This window comes from Centroberyx gerrardi, chromosome 5 (assembly GCF_048128805.1).
Source record: "Centroberyx gerrardi isolate f3 chromosome 5, fCenGer3.hap1.cur.20231027, whole genome shotgun sequence".
Classification (NCBI taxonomy): domain Eukaryota; kingdom Metazoa; phylum Chordata; class Actinopteri; order Beryciformes; family Berycidae; genus Centroberyx; species Centroberyx gerrardi.
Genome location: NC_136001.1, coordinates 31,187,022 through 31,204,824, shown reverse-complemented (window position 1 = coordinate 31,204,824; position 17,803 = coordinate 31,187,022). Strand labels below are relative to the sequence as shown.

At 42.8% G+C, this 17,803-nt stretch overlaps 1 protein-coding gene across 6 annotated transcripts in view; it reads left to right on the top strand.

Annotated features, from left to right (window-relative positions):
* Positions 1-17,803, top strand: part of epha8 (eph receptor A8) — a 76,845-nt gene that overhangs the window by 26,106 nt on the left and 32,936 nt on the right. For 5 of the 6 annotated variants that reach the window (XM_078283693.1, XM_071917349.2, XM_071917347.2 and 2 more), the window contains exons 3-6: positions 8,636-8,689; positions 9,336-9,479; positions 11,129-11,278; positions 13,718-14,033. In XM_078283693.1, coding sequence (XP_078139819.1) covers positions 8,636-8,689; positions 9,336-9,479; positions 11,129-11,278; positions 13,718-14,033 — 664 coding nt within the window. Of the gene's footprint in view, positions 1-8,635; positions 8,690-9,335; positions 9,480-11,128; positions 11,279-13,717; positions 14,034-17,803 lie in introns of those variants that run through there. The other variant, XM_071917351.2, reaches the window with a different exon arrangement.

The following is a 17,803-nucleotide window of genomic DNA, read 5'->3' as shown; positions in this document are numbered from 1 at the left end:
CTTGCAAATTTGGGGATGCAATGGAAAAGTAGTATAACAAGTGGAATATAACAATACTATAACAAGTAATGAAACAATTGCAAGTGGACTGAAATGAAATTCAGATCTAAGTTAGCTGTAGTAAAACTCACTGCCATACATACCAAGTCTCTATCCTGTAACATTATACTTCATGCGTACAGGGAAGTGTGCTAAAAAACTAACAATGCTACATATTAAACTGTTATATGATCAATAGTTGGTAACCTGTTCCTTCAACTCAAAATGTTAAGTCATAAATAGTGAACTCATGATTGCAAGTTATGAAGCTGATAACTAGGAATTGTAAGCTAATGAGTTAATGATTAACTTGTGTTTCGCTAAATTGCATTCTGAGCTTTTACAGTGCAGGGAATGCTAAGTAAAATAGTGATATCACTTTTGCACCAAGTAATGAATAAGCCCAACACATCTCCTGTCCTCTCTTCCTCAAGTCCCTTCCTGTTACAATCAGCAGCAACATCCCCCAGGTCTGATTACACACTTCCTTAGCGCACTTCCAACTAGTCTTTGAACTGCTTCTTCTGCCCTCCCGGTGACCGTCCGCTGTGGGTGTAATTGGCCGTACAAGATCCCGTGAGACGGAGACACGGCCGAGACGGCACAGCTGCTGCCGGCTGATCCCGGTGCTAATGTGCGCTTCTGCAGCTGCTCTTCCAGGGTATTTCGGCACGAGCTTCACAAACGCGCCAGGTGAAGGCGAGGATGTGCCGCGGGGCGTTCCCGCGTCGGATCGCCGGAGGGGTCTCGACGCGCCGTCTCTTAAGTGATCCGCGCTTCAGAGAGCGCGCGGTGGTGCGGAGGCAGCTTGGGAGACGGTCACCTCAGGTGCGGAGGTGGACAGTCTCGTTGTGAAAGATCCTGCGCCAGAGCTTCCCCCGATGGAAGCCGAAGCCCCGCGTGATCCAGGTTTGACTTTCATGATCAATGCTGGATGCTGGAGGAGAGGCAGGCGGACCACCTCTGTCTCAGCGGGCGGGGGGGGGGGGGGGGGGTTTGACAGACAGCCCCGTTCTGCTGTCAGCTTCAATAGGCACAGCGGGGGGGCGCACTGCTGAAATGAAATGGGCTTCTGAAAAATGGGCCACAAGTCCTCGGATTCAAGGAGCCGCTCCCTTGGAAGCTGGCGGTCGCTGGGAGTCGACTGATGTGGAAGAAGTTGGTCCAAACCGAACTGAAGTGTAGCACCGCTGCAGTTCCTCGGAGAAGCTATTTGAGCAACGGACCTGGGTGATTCCTGGCCACAAGTAGTCCTTCCTCCCATGGTGGAACAGGTGGATGATATGAATAAATTTGGCTTGGCAGCAAAGAATTGAGAAGGACGTTGGCCAAGCGTTCCCCGCTGACAGTGCTGAAGGCCTGGAGAGGTCAACAGAGGCCACGAAGAGACCCAGATGTTGCTGTCTGAGCTATTGTGGATGCACACGCACACATACCTACACACACACACACACCCACACATGTACACGCACACACACAGATGCACGCGCGCACGCATAACCCCCTTGGGTGTAAGGCAGGTGCAGTTGTTACCTGTGACAGTACGTGATTGTGCAGATGGATACTGCCAGAAAATTGCCTCTGATACTCTGTCAGGCACACACACACACACACACACAAACTACTTTTTTCATGAACTTTAATCAAATGCCATGAATATTATACTATTCTTTTTATTCTTCATTGTTTGGAGTTTTCCATCTTTTTTGCACACTTTTGCAGTACAGAAACACACACACACACACACACACACTATTCTGTAAAAATTGCATCTCAGAATAGATAGCAATTACACCATCTCCCCCACTGATCCTAGACCAGTGCAATTAACACTCATATTCCAGAAAGGTTATCGCTGTCAAAGTGCCCACAGACACACACACACACACACACACACACACACACACACACACATACAGGAGCTAAGTTATTAAGTCTGTTCTGGTTGTGTGGCTGATAGTCTGAGAGGCAGAAAGGTGTTGGGCAGATCCTGATATTTCCACTGAGTTAATATGCAGACCTGTTACTTCACATAGAGCCCAGCATTAAGCCTGGAAATGCCACCAGCTAGCACACTGTGCGTTACACAGCCATCATCCCCCGCTGACTCTCGCTCCATCTTCATCATCCTCCTTCTATCCCCCCCCCCCCCCTCTCTCTCTCTCTCTCTCTCTCTCTCTCTCTCTCTCTCTCTCTCTCTCTCTCTGTATATGGGTTCAAAGGAAACCTCCATCGAACACGCTAATCTGAAATTAGATCTTTCAAAGAAGACACTATTCTTCGGCTTTCTCTTGCCTCTCTTTCAACCGCTCTCCTCCAAAACACATGCGTGTTGCAGGGTTTAATCCAGGCAAGTAAGAGTAATGGATTACAAGTAATTGGATTACCGTAATCTGATTGTTGAAATGAATGTTGAAGTCTGTCAGGTATTATCACAAATTTACTGTAATCAGATTACAAATGATTGCATGTTGGATTATGCTGAAATTTGTTTAAGGAGAAAAAGGTATTTTGGTTTGTAAGAGTATGAAAGTCTATAAATATGGAGCAAGTAATCCAAAAGTAATTAATAGTAATTAGATGTCACCACTGAATTGAGCATTCCTTTTTTCAATTTTTTTATTTTTTGAATAAGACATCTATATTGCATTTGATTTTGCAAATAAGCCTTCATAAAATGTTGCAGGTTTGCTCTTCTGACCTATTACACACCTACATTTTAAAGATAAAGGGTTATTTTACAAAACTCTGTTCATCGATTTTGGCGGGAAAAATAAGCATTACCCTAAATTGGATATCAATGTTTCTAAATTGTAGAGAATCCAGTCTGTTTCTCATTTTGTCAACAAAGAGCTTTAAGAAGTTCCATAATTTGTTTTAATTTTCTGGCCAAGAGAGCAGCATCAAGACAAATATTATATTTATATATATATCTATAAATATGAATAAACAAACAACAATCAAAGGCACATAAACAGTAAGAAAAAAGTCCAAATGAAGTACACAAAAGCAGTGATTTAAAGGGGCAATAAGTACCATTTTATTCCAGTGTTTATTTATTTATTTAATCAATATTTCTGTTGGATCTCTGCTGTAATTAGCTAACTTACTCCTCTCTATTGGGAAAATTAGATTTTTTTTTGTTTGTGTCACCTAAAGGCCACCGTAGCTCGAGGGGACAGAGACTTGTGTAGGAGGAGAAAAGTTCTATCAGTGTTGTTGCAATTCCTACTAGTCAATAATGCTCGATATCATAGGTCATATTACTTAATACCCAGGGGATATTGGAGTATATTGGTAGATATTGTCACATTTGCCCCACTATGACAGAATCTTTTCACTTTTCATTCAAAAAATGATTTGGTGAGCCTTTTTCAATGTTTTTATGCTGTAATGTTTGTTGGTTTGTTTGGTGGGTTGGGCGGTGTGTATTGTGTGGAAGCCTTGGAGCAAAGCGGACTCGCATTTTCACTTAGTACAGGATGTGAAAGTTGAGCAGGGAATATTTTCCATCAGCACGCCCTACACCCTGCGAAAATCTATGTGTTTATACCCATAACCGCCTTAGGCTTACTCAGAGAAAAACAATGATGAATAGGGCTTTAAACAGGCAACTCCCTCTCTATTGTACATCACACCAGCAGCACATAATCAACTCTCTTTTCAACTAGTTTTCTTTCTTTATTTCTTAATCAATCTTCCTTTTCTTTCTTTCATCTTTTCTGGCATCCACCCTCTTTCATATCATACTTTATGAATAGGCTGATATTGATTTTATGCTGCGCGGCGTCAGACTCGTATGAGAACAGACCGGAAGATTTAGTCGCCACCCTCGGAGGCGACCGCATTAAAAGCCGGCCTGCCTTCCACTCCGCTTAACAACAGCTCCTCTGATCTTCGGGCGACCGAGATTGCGACTTCTTTGTCTAAATGGAAATGCTAAATGGCTTGAATAAAACAAAGCGGAGTGAGATTAAAGAGAGAGAGGGGGGGGAGCGAGGAGAATCACAGGAATTGAGGAACGTGGATCAGACGGGTATTAATTGGCACAATGAGGCAAAAGAGAGGCTGAGCTGTTTGGCTGCGTGACCCCGGAGCGTCCCGATTGGAAACACAATTATCAGTAAATGAGAGATTGCACATCAGAAACTATCAGCGGCCTGGATTTACAGCTTTTATCTTTGCCTTTATTTGGCGTAATGAGGATACTCATGATATCAGTCTCAATATCAATAGACTGCCGGGTTCACGGGTTCAAATTTGGTACATCGGCACTGAACTATTGCATGTCATCCACCGTCTCTCTCCTCTGTATACTGTAACATTACTGTTAATATAAATAATGCTTTTCCAAAATGTTACACAGTGCCTCGCAAATAAAGCAATGATAAAATAAACAATAAAAATGAGTGGCACAGAGCAAAAAACACAGGCAAATCCAAATTCAGTAGGTAATAAAACAGATGACATAAAAGCCTGTTGATAAAATTGTTTGAACCTTTTTAAGGCTGACAGAAACCTTCATGATGTAAACTCATACTTTACATCATAGTCAGTTGTATCAAATTGATGTAAGTTGTAAGATGATAGTGTTTTTTAAGGGAAAAAACAAATATTTCTGATAATATAATTGATTTTTGTGTATATTGGTGGTCGTTTCCCTTACGATGATCACATGGAAGTCATAGTTCACCCTCCTATTTATTTACCACAACAACACTGTCTGGACTGGTCAGTATTGGTCTTTAGCCCGAGCTTGACACTTGTAAAAGTCATCAGTGTAGAGAAGCAAAATGTGCTACAATCCTCTGATGAGGTGTTCTGTCTTTGTCGATAACCTGGCAGCAGATATCTATATTTGGAGCTGTGCCACGGCTTGTCGATGGAGACGGGAGAATAAGGCAGTACAGCAGACGAGACGATACAAAAGTGCGTATAAGACTCTCAGTGGTGTTAAAGGAAAAACAATAATCTAATCTTTTACAGTGTTTCTGCAGTAAATTGGTAAAAAAGACGCCTGAAACATATATTGAGTACAGTTTGTTGCTTTAAATGACAAAGATCCTCCCTAAGTTCTCAGATAGAGACTTGAGTTAGAGTGTTACAGGACCAAGAATTTATCCAGAGATGAGTTCAGGGTCGATAAGCAGGGTCTTTTGTCTCAATTTAGTTGAGGGAACTATCGGAAAATCCAGTGTTTGACACCAGCTACACAGTCATGCAATTCACCACAGTGGAAATGCCATAAAAATAGATTTTCTATACATTTGTACAGTTGATAGACACTTTATATGTATATTTTGTGCACTTATGTGTGGGCTTGTTTGCATGTGAGCATCATGTATGCACGTGTCGTGTGTGTGTGTGTGTGTGTGTGTGTGTGTGTGTGTCTTGCTCTGTGACTGCCACATTTGATTGTCCCTGACGAGGGATGCAGCGTGTTGACAGGCAGGAAACAGATGTGCAATTTACAGCCAATTAATTTCTCTCCCCCTATCTCTCTCCCTCTCTCTCTGTCTCTGTTGTGTCTTACTCATTCTCTCTGACACACGCACACACACACACACACACGCACACATGCACACACTGCATTGTCACTCCGGCACTCTCTGAAGCACTGCATTTCTGTTGTCGTCACCATAGAAAACTCTCTTATCGCGGCCCTCAGAAGATAAACACGCCCCGCTGAATCTCTCTGACTTCTCTTCTTCTCCCTGTCTGTCTGCCGAGGACAGGCAGAAAAGATTTCTATTATTCTCACAACCAAACAACAACCAATCTAGTCCAATCTTATCCCTCCCTGCTTGCCATACAGCTCCCAAACGCTTGACAATCTGCCTTCGGCGCTTGTGATTTTTCACTCCTGCGGAAAATTACAGGGGAGCAAAAAAATTTGAGATTTCCCACGAAAAAAAAAAAAAAAAGGGAGAGGGTGAGAGCACGGCAAGGATGGCAAGGAGGGAATAATGAGGGAGATAGAGAGGTTATACACCCCACTAATTAGCCGGGGTCTTCACGAGTTCAAGGACGGTTTCAATTTAGCTGATAAAGATGAGAGGATGAGGGAGGGTGAGATGGGTGAGACTTCCTCCATCTTAATTATTCCAGTGGTTTTTGGCTGGTGGCACCTCGGGGAGTGTGTGTGTGTGTGTGTAGGGGAGGGGTGGGGTGAGGGGGGAGGGCGGCGGTGCAGTTGAAGGGCTTCCTTGGAAAAGCCCGGTCTTCTTAGCCGGGGCCAAGTGCAGATGGGTTTGGCCAAAAGCTTCCCAGGGTCAACGCTTTCCCTTTCAATTACTCTGCCACTCGCACGAGCATTATTCAGCTCAGGAGGAACACGGTGAGCACTGGGGGTGCAACACAATCGCACGCTCGTCTCCGTTCCTGCACGTTTGCATACAAATACCACGCGGGTATAACACTCGTGCTGCAAAATCATGCATTCTGGATACTGTTGAAGGCTGAAAGTGATTATTTCGATAATAGATTTTGGGCCAGAATAATAATAATATAACCAATGTGCAATACACAGTACACCTTAACCTGTAATCCTCGCCACAGTTCAGCTGAAGAGAAGAGATTGGAAAGGATTGCTTTTCCTGTGGTAGAGGAGGAAGAAATGATATGTTGTGTTGTGTCATTGGTTATGTTTATATGGAGAAATTTCCTTCTTTCTTTCTTACTTTCTTTCTTTCTTTCTTTTAAATTTATTTGTCCAGAGAAAGTCGAGCGCCACGCCCTTTTCCTGCACCGCTCCGCTTCACATTCGTTCATTCCACTGAGCAGTTGGGGGTTCAGTGCCTTGCTCAAGGGCCTTGACAGCAGGTGCTGAGGGAGGGGAGACAGTTACTCATTCACTTTCCCAACCCACATTTTCACAGCTGGTCCAGGGATTCAAACTGGCAACCCAGCAACTGAGTCTCCCTGTTGCCATAAATAAACCAGTTAACAGAATATTATCCCCTCCCTCTTTGACTGAGCAATAGTAGGTTACTTCTGATACGATGATCCCAATAGCAGTAGTAAGTACCGCTCACCACCATGTATTTGTTGACACCAAAATGTACCATAATGCTGTATAATCTGAGTTTGCACAGCTGGTGAAAACCAAAAGTGAAGGCAGTAAGATGATTCTGTGTATGTATGAGTATGAGCTTAACCAGCTTATTCTAACCCAGTTATGACGTTTACATGCATGGCCTCAAACCACCCTACTTGATTACCTGGGTTAAGAGCAAAATTTGTGCGGATGTACTGTAAACACAGCCAGTGTGTCTGCCAGTTTGTTTGTCAGTTGATTCGACTGAAGCCTGAAGACACTCAAATTGACTGACTTAGCCGTTTAACCAGGCCCAGGCAGTTAAGTGACGACTAAATCTAAGTTTCAAGTGTATTTTGCAAACAGAAATGCAAATGTATGCATATGTAAATGGCATGTTTACGTTCGTATTGCTTGTGAACACCAGAGCAAAAATAGTATTTTGAGTGGCGAGGCCGGATTATTTTCCATCACCTCGTCCCACACTGCAAAAGTTTGTGTGTGTGCACAGACCCGCTGATGCATCCGAATAAATCTGGATTGGGGATTAATCTTCCTGTGAGTCCTACTACATGAAATCTAGGCTTTTTTTTTTTTTTTTTTTCTCTCCTGGAGCTCGATAGCGGTCTTCCAGAGTGCAGCGCGCATCTTCTCACAATACACACCGAGTGTGAGCGGAACAGACTGCTTCCTATGATTGAGTTTTCTCTGGGTGCTGAATGCAGTCAGATGGGGGAACAGCACAAGGTGTAACACATACAAACGCATTTATAAATACCAACACATATTTCACTTACGGTTGCTCCTCATAATTCTATTATTGTCCACCAGCAGCATTCTGTAAACAATGTAAATCTAATCGCATACATGAGGGGCATCTCATTAAAGGAAATGTGTCCCAATGGAATTAGATTAACTGAATTCCGCCGTCCTCAAATGTAGAACACATGATTGCATGTATTTAGCATTGCTTTCCCGGCATGCTGAAGTGGAATACATTAGCATACTTAAACCTAGCATTTATTCCCGTGCAACACCGTTTATGGAGATTTTCTATTAGTGTTCACTGTGGCGACTGCGGTCATAAAATGAAGCCTTCAGGCAAAGAAACATGAGAATGAGAAGGTGCAAGAGAGGCTGGCTCTTAAGCATCACCCAAAAACACACAACCTCTGCTGTTTGTTTTAGACCGTGAAGGCATGCAACACTCCAGCTCACCGTCTTTTAGATAACAAGGTTTGAAACCAATCATCCGCAAACTTGAAACAAACCATACCGTTCGCCCTCTGAGGGATTCAGATATAGCATATTATACACCTGCCGGAGTAGCGTGACTGCCGATCGTATGACGGGACTCGTCATCAGGTTTCATTTGAAGTCAAAACTAATAATCTTCAAATGTGGTTAGGGAGACCACCACGCACAGATGCTCATGTGGGAAATATGGATGTTACCGGAGCTGAATGGTTTGGCTGCTGCTGCATATTAATCTGAGCAATGTGGGTACCTGAATGTGTGACTGACCCAGGAACCTTTCCCTTTCTCTCTCTCTCTGCCCAGTGGGATGCCATTAATGAGATGGACGAGTACTTCAGTCCTATCCACACGTACCAGGTGTGTAAAGTGCTCAGTGTGTGGCCATCTATCTCCCCTGCTCTCTGTGCCATCCACTGTGTTTGAATCACAGAGTCAGCTCTGTGTATATGCAGCCATACAAGTGGATGGATGGAGGAGGCAATTCCTGTAACTTTGAAGCACTAAACCAGCATTAAAGGTGCTACGTGTAGCATTTCAATATCAATAAGTCATGTACACATTCATTTTGAGACATTAGTATGACTTACCGTAAACACACAAGACCACTGCTGAGAAGCTTCAGCCTCTACAATGCATTTTACATTGTGTGGCACCGGGTCGGATTTGTTTGAAACCTGCTGGATTGCTTTATGGCACAAAACAGTAAACATTTTGACTTTGCAAGTAATCCAAAACTTTATTCCAGTTCCATTATTCTAACTGCATAGTTTCAACTTCATGTTAGCTTACCTCGTCAGAATACATATTAGCTGTTATCAAGGGCTGCTAGCGGCTCTTATTCTTCTTCTTACTCTTCAAAAAAACAAACGGAGCGACACCAGGAAAGGAAGACAAATGTGGTCTTAATTTTGAGAAACACTACACGTAGCACCTTTAATGAAGATGACGATCGTTTTTATTGATGATGTTGTTGTTGATGGTGACGATGATTGCTTTGAACCAGGTATGTAACGTGATGAGCCCCAGCCAGAACAACTGGCTGAGGACGGGTTGGATCCCTCGAGACGGAGCCAGGAGGATCTACATCGAGGTCAAGTTCACTCTGAGAGACTGCAACAGCATGCCTGGAGTACTGGGCACCTGCAAGGTAACACTGACACAGAGATAGTGGAGGTAGGGGGAGGGGACAGGGTAGGAATAAGGGAGGAAATGTGCAGGAGCAGCAAGGGAAGCTGTAACCAGAAGAGTGTTGGAGATGAGGAGTGAAAGTGGAGAGACAGAAAGAGAGCAGGTTTAAGGTTATATTTTCTATGCACCATATCCATAAGTGACTTTCATAAATAAAGCATTCACAATCAGCTGTAAAGCAATCACAGTGCATTAACATCTTATGATATTTTATGAGAATCTATTAGATCAAAAAAAAAATGTTAAAGCTGTTAACCAGTAGAATTTGAAACTTCAGCGACCCCTTGAGAACCTCAGCGGTAGCGTTTTACATCGCTGTCGCAAATTAGACTCACTACTCGTTAGGGGGTTCAAGTAATCGTAGGCAATTAGCATTATCCTAAAAGTGAGAAAGTGAGAACTTGTCACAGCTCTAAGGCTGGATGGTTAGCCTGCCAGGCTTGTTTAGAAGATTGGTAAAATATAAATTTCAACAAAAATAATGCACGTTCAATGGCAGAAGATCTCTCGAGCCAAACTTTTTTTGTTGACACAGGAAGTGAGCAAAGTTAGCCAGATAGCTAGTTTTTTGCGCTGTTATTTCGTAATGGACTTCAGAATTAAGACTGACATTTTGTTTTCAGAAGTTGTCTGCAGGCTATAGAATAAAAATCAATACAAACTTTGAATTACTAAAAGATTTATCTTCATACTTTGGATAATGCAATCACCTACGGTTACTATTGTATGCTACTGTATGCATATAGCATGCGCACCAGGTAGAGCTATCTACTAGAGAGACAGATGATTTTGGTACCAATCCTCTCGTCACATATTGGGTAAGGAGGCCGTGGGACAAACTCCCAAAATGTCAGTTTGTTCTCAGTCACAAATATCTTATTATTATTATATTTCTGAATATGGGTGATGTGCCAGCAGAATGAGTTCTCCTTTTGTCCTTAGTTTGGAAGTGTACTAGCAGTCATTGAACTGTTAAGTACACATTCCAGCCTATAGTGTAATTGACTATAGATTGTTGTCATACATTCATTGTTTGTTCACCCATCTGTCCATCGCATTCAATCTCACAGACATCAGTGATTGGATTTTGACAAAATTATGCATCACAACACTATGTTCCAGTTTTCAAAATTACACTGATTGGCCCAAGGCGGGCGCAACATAATTTATTTGTGTGTCCGTGTGTCTTCTTAGATCGAATTTTGACAAAACACTCAAAATTACACTTATTGGCCCAAGGGCGGTGCAACAATTACAATTACAGGTCAAGTTGTAAAGTTTTAGTAACCAGTCATATCTTCCATTATACTATCCAGCTATCCTTGTCCTACAAATTTACCTTCAGGACTGTCAATGTACATCACATTCCTTAAAAACATTTTTTCCTCTAAGGATTTTCTGTTTCTTTAAGGGGTGCCTGCATCATTTGTACAATCAATCAAATGCTAAAAAGAAAAGACTACCAGACAACAAAATCTATTTGTAGTGTTACACATACAACAAACCATTGTAATATTTATAAATGTCCTTACTTATTATTTATTATTCATTATAGATAAGGTGTTACCCAGGGTTATATATCACATTAAATGCTTGTTTCTTCTCTAGGAAACCTTCAACCTATACTACTACGAGGCCGACAGAGCGGTGGGCTCGTCCATAAGAGAGAACCAGTTCAATAAGATCGATACCATCGCCGCTGACGAGAGCTTCACTGGGGTGGACCTGGGCGTCCGCAGACTCAAACTCAACACTGAGGTATAAACAACCAACATCAGCATGAATATTGACTGATAGGACAGGTAAAACTTGTTTTTCAGTCTGATCCCTTTGAAGCAATATCTCACTTTGGGTAGAGTATTAATTCCACTTCTTAGCACGTACACCTCCACAGGAGTTCAAGACAAGTTGGAAACATTAACAGCCCGGGGGATCCTCTGTCACCCCCGTCAGGCTTTTTTTTTTGCAGATCAGTGGAAGGAAAGGGCTTGGTACTGCATCACTGGAATTTTTTCAATACTGATAGCAGCTCCAGTACTTCAAATTTGATACTGGGTTGAAAACTGTGCTTTTGCTTTTCTTGATACCTTTCTTTGTCAGATGAAAGCACATTTCATTGTGTCCATTGAGTCAGTTATTTTCTGTGTATTTCTACATCACATCTGTTTTTCATAATAGAATCAGACTACACCCAAAAAAAAAAAAAAAAAAAAAAGCTATAAGAAATTTTGCATTAGCAAAACAGACAAAATCAGTAAATATCACCTGGTTAGGCTGTGCCAAATATGTGTTGTATGATTTTTAGCCTCGGTTTTAAATCAAAAGTGAGTGCATCTGCAAGTGAAAATGTTAAAGATTTCTTTCAAGGCCCTCCCAGAATTTATTTGGGCACATAAATTCACACTGACTCTTGAAAACTTTGACATACAGATGGAAAACATGCCTTCGGCAATTTTTATAACCCCTGGTGACTCATGTCTGTTTAATATCCGGTGTTTACAAGAAATAGCAATGAAAACATCCCTATACAGCCTCAAAATACACGCAAAACTCATAATTAACTGTCTAATTAGCACACAGTGTCATTGTATCAAGTCAGTTCGACAGGGAAAAATTAATTCCATCCATGAAATGAATCTTTCGTAAACAAAACCAGAACAGAGGTGACAGCACTGGTGTTTCAGCAATTAGAGACTGGTACTTTAAAGGCACAGAAACTCGGATCTGTGCCTTGCTGTACTTCAGTATTCTTTTGTTACCTTTGGGGGAAATAGGAAATTCACCTTGTGAAGTGTGAGGAAGAATGGATACTGCAATATCAAGGAAAGCCTTGACAGAGATTGGCCTGTCTTCCCTTTCTGCCACTTCTGGATTCTCAGACAGGGTTGAAAACAGGACAGGCTTTCAAAATGTTACTGTGAACACCAATGCAAATTTAAACATTACAAATTAAATCAGCACGGCAATGAAACTTCACACTACTGCCTTGTGTGCTTAGTGGCAGGAGAGTCAGCAGATATTTAACTGGCCGTAGCCCTTTTAAGCTAGTTCAGTTTAGCATCACCATTTTGGATACTAGCAAAATGCAATAATTTAAAGTAACACAGCAAATTCAGTCCCTAAAGTTACATTTTGACTGGGACAATAAGTTGATAACAATACAGTATTTGCTCATTTGTCTTAATGTATGCCTAGCTTAAGTTAGTTTTTGCAAGTTCAATGTTTCTTTCTTTTTGTATATTCATAAGTTTAAGGTCCACGCCCCAAACAACCATCAGACGATTTCAGCAGATGCTCTTCCCTCTACAAGAAGTTGTTTTAATACTAGTGTTTTTTGTCATTCAAACCTTTGTGGATGTTAACAAGATAGTCAACTCTGATATGAAAAACAAGCATTAAAAGATTTATCTGAAAAAAGAACCTCATGTTCCCAAGCTGTTCTTGGAAGCAGAGCAGTCGACTAATGGCTGCTGCCAAAGCTCAACAACAAACAGTGATTCAGAGATTACATTAAGGGCGTGTTCACACTATTCCACCTTTTTTGCTATGAAAATGTTGCCTCAATCACATTTTCAGCCCATAACATGAATAAGAGTCAACAATAGGTTCATGCATGCATGTTGCCTGTACCACTGGTTTGGGTTGCTATGTATTTTCTTCCGACCACAGAGAAGACCGCCTGCACTGGTTTTAGCGATGGAGGCAGAGGAGCCAATAAGCTACCTACCTACAGCTCTTTGTCGTGATTGGCTGGCTCACAAAAAAGATGCAGTGCAAGTCAAGCGTCAAGGGCAACCCACTAAAAAACTGAACTTTTCTCCACTTAGGAAGCTTTCTGCTCTACCATCAGCCTCACAGCCGCTCCCCGTTGCTTTTAAAGCTATATACAACTTTCCATCTTAGGCAGGAAGTGTATTGTTAGCCCCAACATCATAGAAAAGCCAATTTCATGTAAAACCGGGGGCATATAGACACCGAGGGTCACAGGGGACACAGACTGATCATGTATATCCTGTTGATTTGTTGTCATTTTAATGTCAAAAAGCTGCATATTGTAGCTTTAATGTAAGAAAGGCTGTTTGAAAGACAGTTTGAAAAAAGTGGAATACTGTGAATACGAGAAAAAGGAAGATAGATGACGATCTGAAGTATTGTAAATCAGAGCGTCTAACCCTCGGACCTTCCCTCTTCATACAGGTGAGAGGAGTGGGCCCTCTGAGCCGACGGGGTTTCTACCTGGCCTTCCAGGACATCGGGGCGTGCATCGCCCTGACCTCGGTGCGGGTGTACTACAAGCGCTGCGTGGGCGTGAGCCGCAACCTGGCGGTGTTCACCGACGTGGTGACGGGCGCCGACTCGTCCTCTCTGGTGGAGGTCAGGGGCCAGTGCGTGGACCACGCCGAGGAGAGGGACACGCCCAAGATGTACTGCAGCGCCGAGGGCGAGTGGCTGGTGCCCATCGGGAGGTGCGTGTGCTCGGCCGGATTTGAAGAGCATCGAGACTCCTGCATAGGTGAGTTGGACCTGCAATGAGCGATATCAGGCCTTATAACCGATCCTGAAACTAATGTGCGCTATGTGGAGATTTCATTGAGACATAATGACATAAACCAATATCCAGCTGTGTTGCTGTTTTCACCTCTTTTCTAAAGCTTGTTGTCAAATTCCGCTCCTGAAGGAAGCTCCTCCCACTCCTTGCTGTAGCTTTCCGTTTTTTTAACCTAGCTCGTCTCCTCCCTCGCTGTTTAAAAGCGGCCCTCACCCCCTTCCATTCCTGAACATTTTTGCATAATGATGGAATCAATGAAGAGCTACCTACCTTCACTTGGGACATGTAACCTTCAGCAGGAGAAAGTTCTGGCAAAGCAAACCTACGGTGAGACTTCTCCATAGGTACGGTTAGCTTAGCTATTAGCCTTTATGCACGGTGCTTTGCAATGTTTGTCCTTGGCTGGCCTCCGTAGTGCAGTGGCCGGGGGGGGAGAGACAGGGAGGGAGAAGGACCCCAGCCACCGGCCAAATGCTGGTAAATTTTGGCCTTGGCCTTGGTAACTCTGTCAATTCTACCATCCATCTTGGCAGGAGACCAGCCAGAACTTGCAAGCTATTCAGAAAAATAATTTAAAAACATGAAAGCGGCAGGGTGGCCCCCGTGGTTTGAGTGACTGAGAGGTTGCAGGTTTGATCCCCGCAGCAGCCGTGCGTCCCGTCAAACGGAGTAAGACACCGAGCGCCGACCCGCTCGCTCATTGTGAGTCGGTCTGAATAAGAGCGTCATGAATGTAAAGCGGCTGGAAAGCAGCAGATGAATTTTGAAAGGTGTTAACCTGTACGGCTGCGGAATAAAAAAAAAGTCTGTTTGAAGCCCCGGTCGCGGATGATGTGAAATAAATAAGTGAAGTGAAGTGAAGTTCAAGGTCTGGTCAAAAGTGTCTCCGTGGTCGAACATAGTTTTGTGGTGAATTATGAGGCGTTTGCGCTCGCTAATGGCTTGTTTGAACTGAAACTCGCCTTGTCTCTCCATCTGATGCTGAATAACGATCGAGACGTTTGAGATTCAAAGATTCTCGATGTCTTTTTTTTTTCCTTTTCCAACCTTTTTTTCCTTTTTTTTTTTTTTTTAAATTTGCATTTTGTTTGTTTTGGGCCTTGTTTTTTTGATGGGGTGACCTCATTTAGAGACCTGTGCGTATTTCAGGTTGCTATGGGTTACAGTAATTAAAACCTATTAATCACAGAGCGATGGATAATTAAACGCTAAAAGCATTTTGTCAGCTAAACGAGCCGAACGAGACACGCAACATCGGTTCGCTTGCATCCCCGCCGCCCCTTCCCCCCTCCCGAGATCACCACACACACACGCACACACACACACACACACACAAGCCACAAATTTCAGTTGTGTCTTAGCAGTTTGAGGCAAACACTCACTCTCTTGGTTAGACACAACGAGCGCTCCTTGTCAAAATGTGTTTAAATGTGTAGAAAGCGTGTAAATGTGTGTGTGTGTTTGTGTGTGTCCGGTTCAGAGGGATACTTACACACTTTCTATAATTAGTTGCAGGCAATTAGCATCAGCGCAGAAATGCAAAACAGTGTCCATAAAGGAAGAGCTTAGCACAGCCCAGAACAGGCTGTGTGTATGGAGAGCTGCGTGCTGTAGCCGGGGATATATGGAGGGTAAACACACCTCAACTCTGCTTTTTATTTGCAGAATGGAGTTTATCCCCCTTTTTAGCTATGGAATGAATCTTTATGATGTAAATTCATAGTAAGTAGTATGAAACCGATGTGAGTTATGTGAGGATAGAGCTACAACTTTGAAGGAAAAAAAGAAAATTTATTTTGTTCCTAGTGGAGGTAGTTTGCCTGATGATAATCACCAACTGGAGGTGATAATCCCCCCCCCCCCCCCCTTTTCTTTATTTACCATTACATCACTGTCTGCAGCCATAGTAGAAAGTGGATTTGCTGTAAAGAGAGCAAGAGAGAGAGAGAGAGAGAGCTGTTCAATAGATTCACCGCTGACGTCTCTCCGTCTCTCTGGCACCAAACTGGGTCGCTGTGCTAATTCGCCCTCGCCAAAACCCAGCCACAGTCACGCACACACGAGACCAGACGAGAGAGAGAGAGAGAGAGAGGGAGAGAGAGAGAGAGAGAGAGAGGGAGAGAGGGAGAGGGAGAGAGAGGGGGGGGGGACGAGACGGTGAAAGAAACCCAGCTTAAGAGGTTAAGGCTCGTATGTGCGGGTAGAAAAAAATGATTAAGACATGAATGTGTGAGCACATGTGTGTGTGTGTGTGTGTGTGTGTGTGTGTATGAGCGTGCCTAAGTGGTTCTCCCCTGACAAAGAGAGAGCAGAGCTTGGCTGAGAGCACGAGATGGTGTGTGTGTGTGTGTGTGTGTGTGTGTGTGTGTGTGTGTGTAAAGGGTTGCGTGACATGCCGTTAAAAGTGTCACAGGGAGGGAAGCAGTGAAAGACGGAGGGGAAAAAAGAGAGAATGAGAGAGAGAGAGAGAGAGAGACTTGTCTAGCGGAGTGGTCGACTGGACCCTCGTCCGCTTGAGTTTACATCAAAACACTGGGTGTATGTGTGTGTGTGTGCGTACATGTGTGCAGGTGTGTGTGTGTGTGTGTGTGTGTGTGTATGCGTGCCTCCCGGAGCCAGTGGAGAATGGACTAAAGTGCCCCATACAGTGAGAGCGATCGAGGACACACTGATATGAGACACACACACTTAGGCTGGTCACATCCACTCAGCTCAACCGGCCTATCCAAGCCTGTCACACACACACACACACACACACACACACAGAGAGAGAGAGAGAGAGAGAGAGAGAGAAAGAGATGGGATGCTTACTCACACATGTGGGTTAGCTTGCTCTCCTTTGCTCAGTCAATGGACCAAAGCCTGTACTCCTATTTCCTGAATTGTACTGTGCCTCTGATACTTGCATGTGGCTTATAGTTAAGTACGGTTGCAGGAAATATCATAATTCAACAACCAGGAGCAGATAAGAAATTCAAAATTATATAAGCACCATATTCCCCATTATAACTGTTTGTTTATCCCAGGAGCAGATGAGAAATTCAAAATTATGTCAACCCCATATTCTCTATTAAAACGGTTTGTTTAGACCATGGAGAACTTCATTAGTATTTTTTAAAAGTTAATTATACATTATACATACAATAATACAGCTGAGTACAGGCAGATAAACATATGAAAAGTTAAATCACTGTAAGAATAACACCAACCCTCATCACTAACATAAAAAGAGAAATGATCCATGCTTTCTTTATGGCTAAAGAGCACACTAGTATGAAAACAAGAAGGAATTAGGCAAAAGTAATTAAACTATTGATCATGCATTAACAAAATGGAGCTAATATGCAAATTGCTGCATTGGATTTTTTGGGGGAATATAAGTGGTTTTGCAGGACTGATCTTGAGTTTACTTTTGTGATCCAAGGAACATTCAGTAGCTGCTGTATGGACTTTGTCCCTGTGTAGCAGTCCAACATACTGTATATCATCATGCCCTTCACATTTGCTTGCACCCTTGCTAAAGATTAAAACAAATGCAAAACAACTCATTTTTTTAAACTCAGAAATGTAGAAAATTGCAATGTCGGCCAAAGACAGCTGTACAAAAGAAAAATTCCAGTATCTGATAACATTTTAATCTGAAAAATATTATTTATATCTTTTCTGCAGCATTCTGGCTCATTTCTTTTTTTTTTTTTTTTATCAAGGGTAATTCTGCAGGCACTGTATATGAT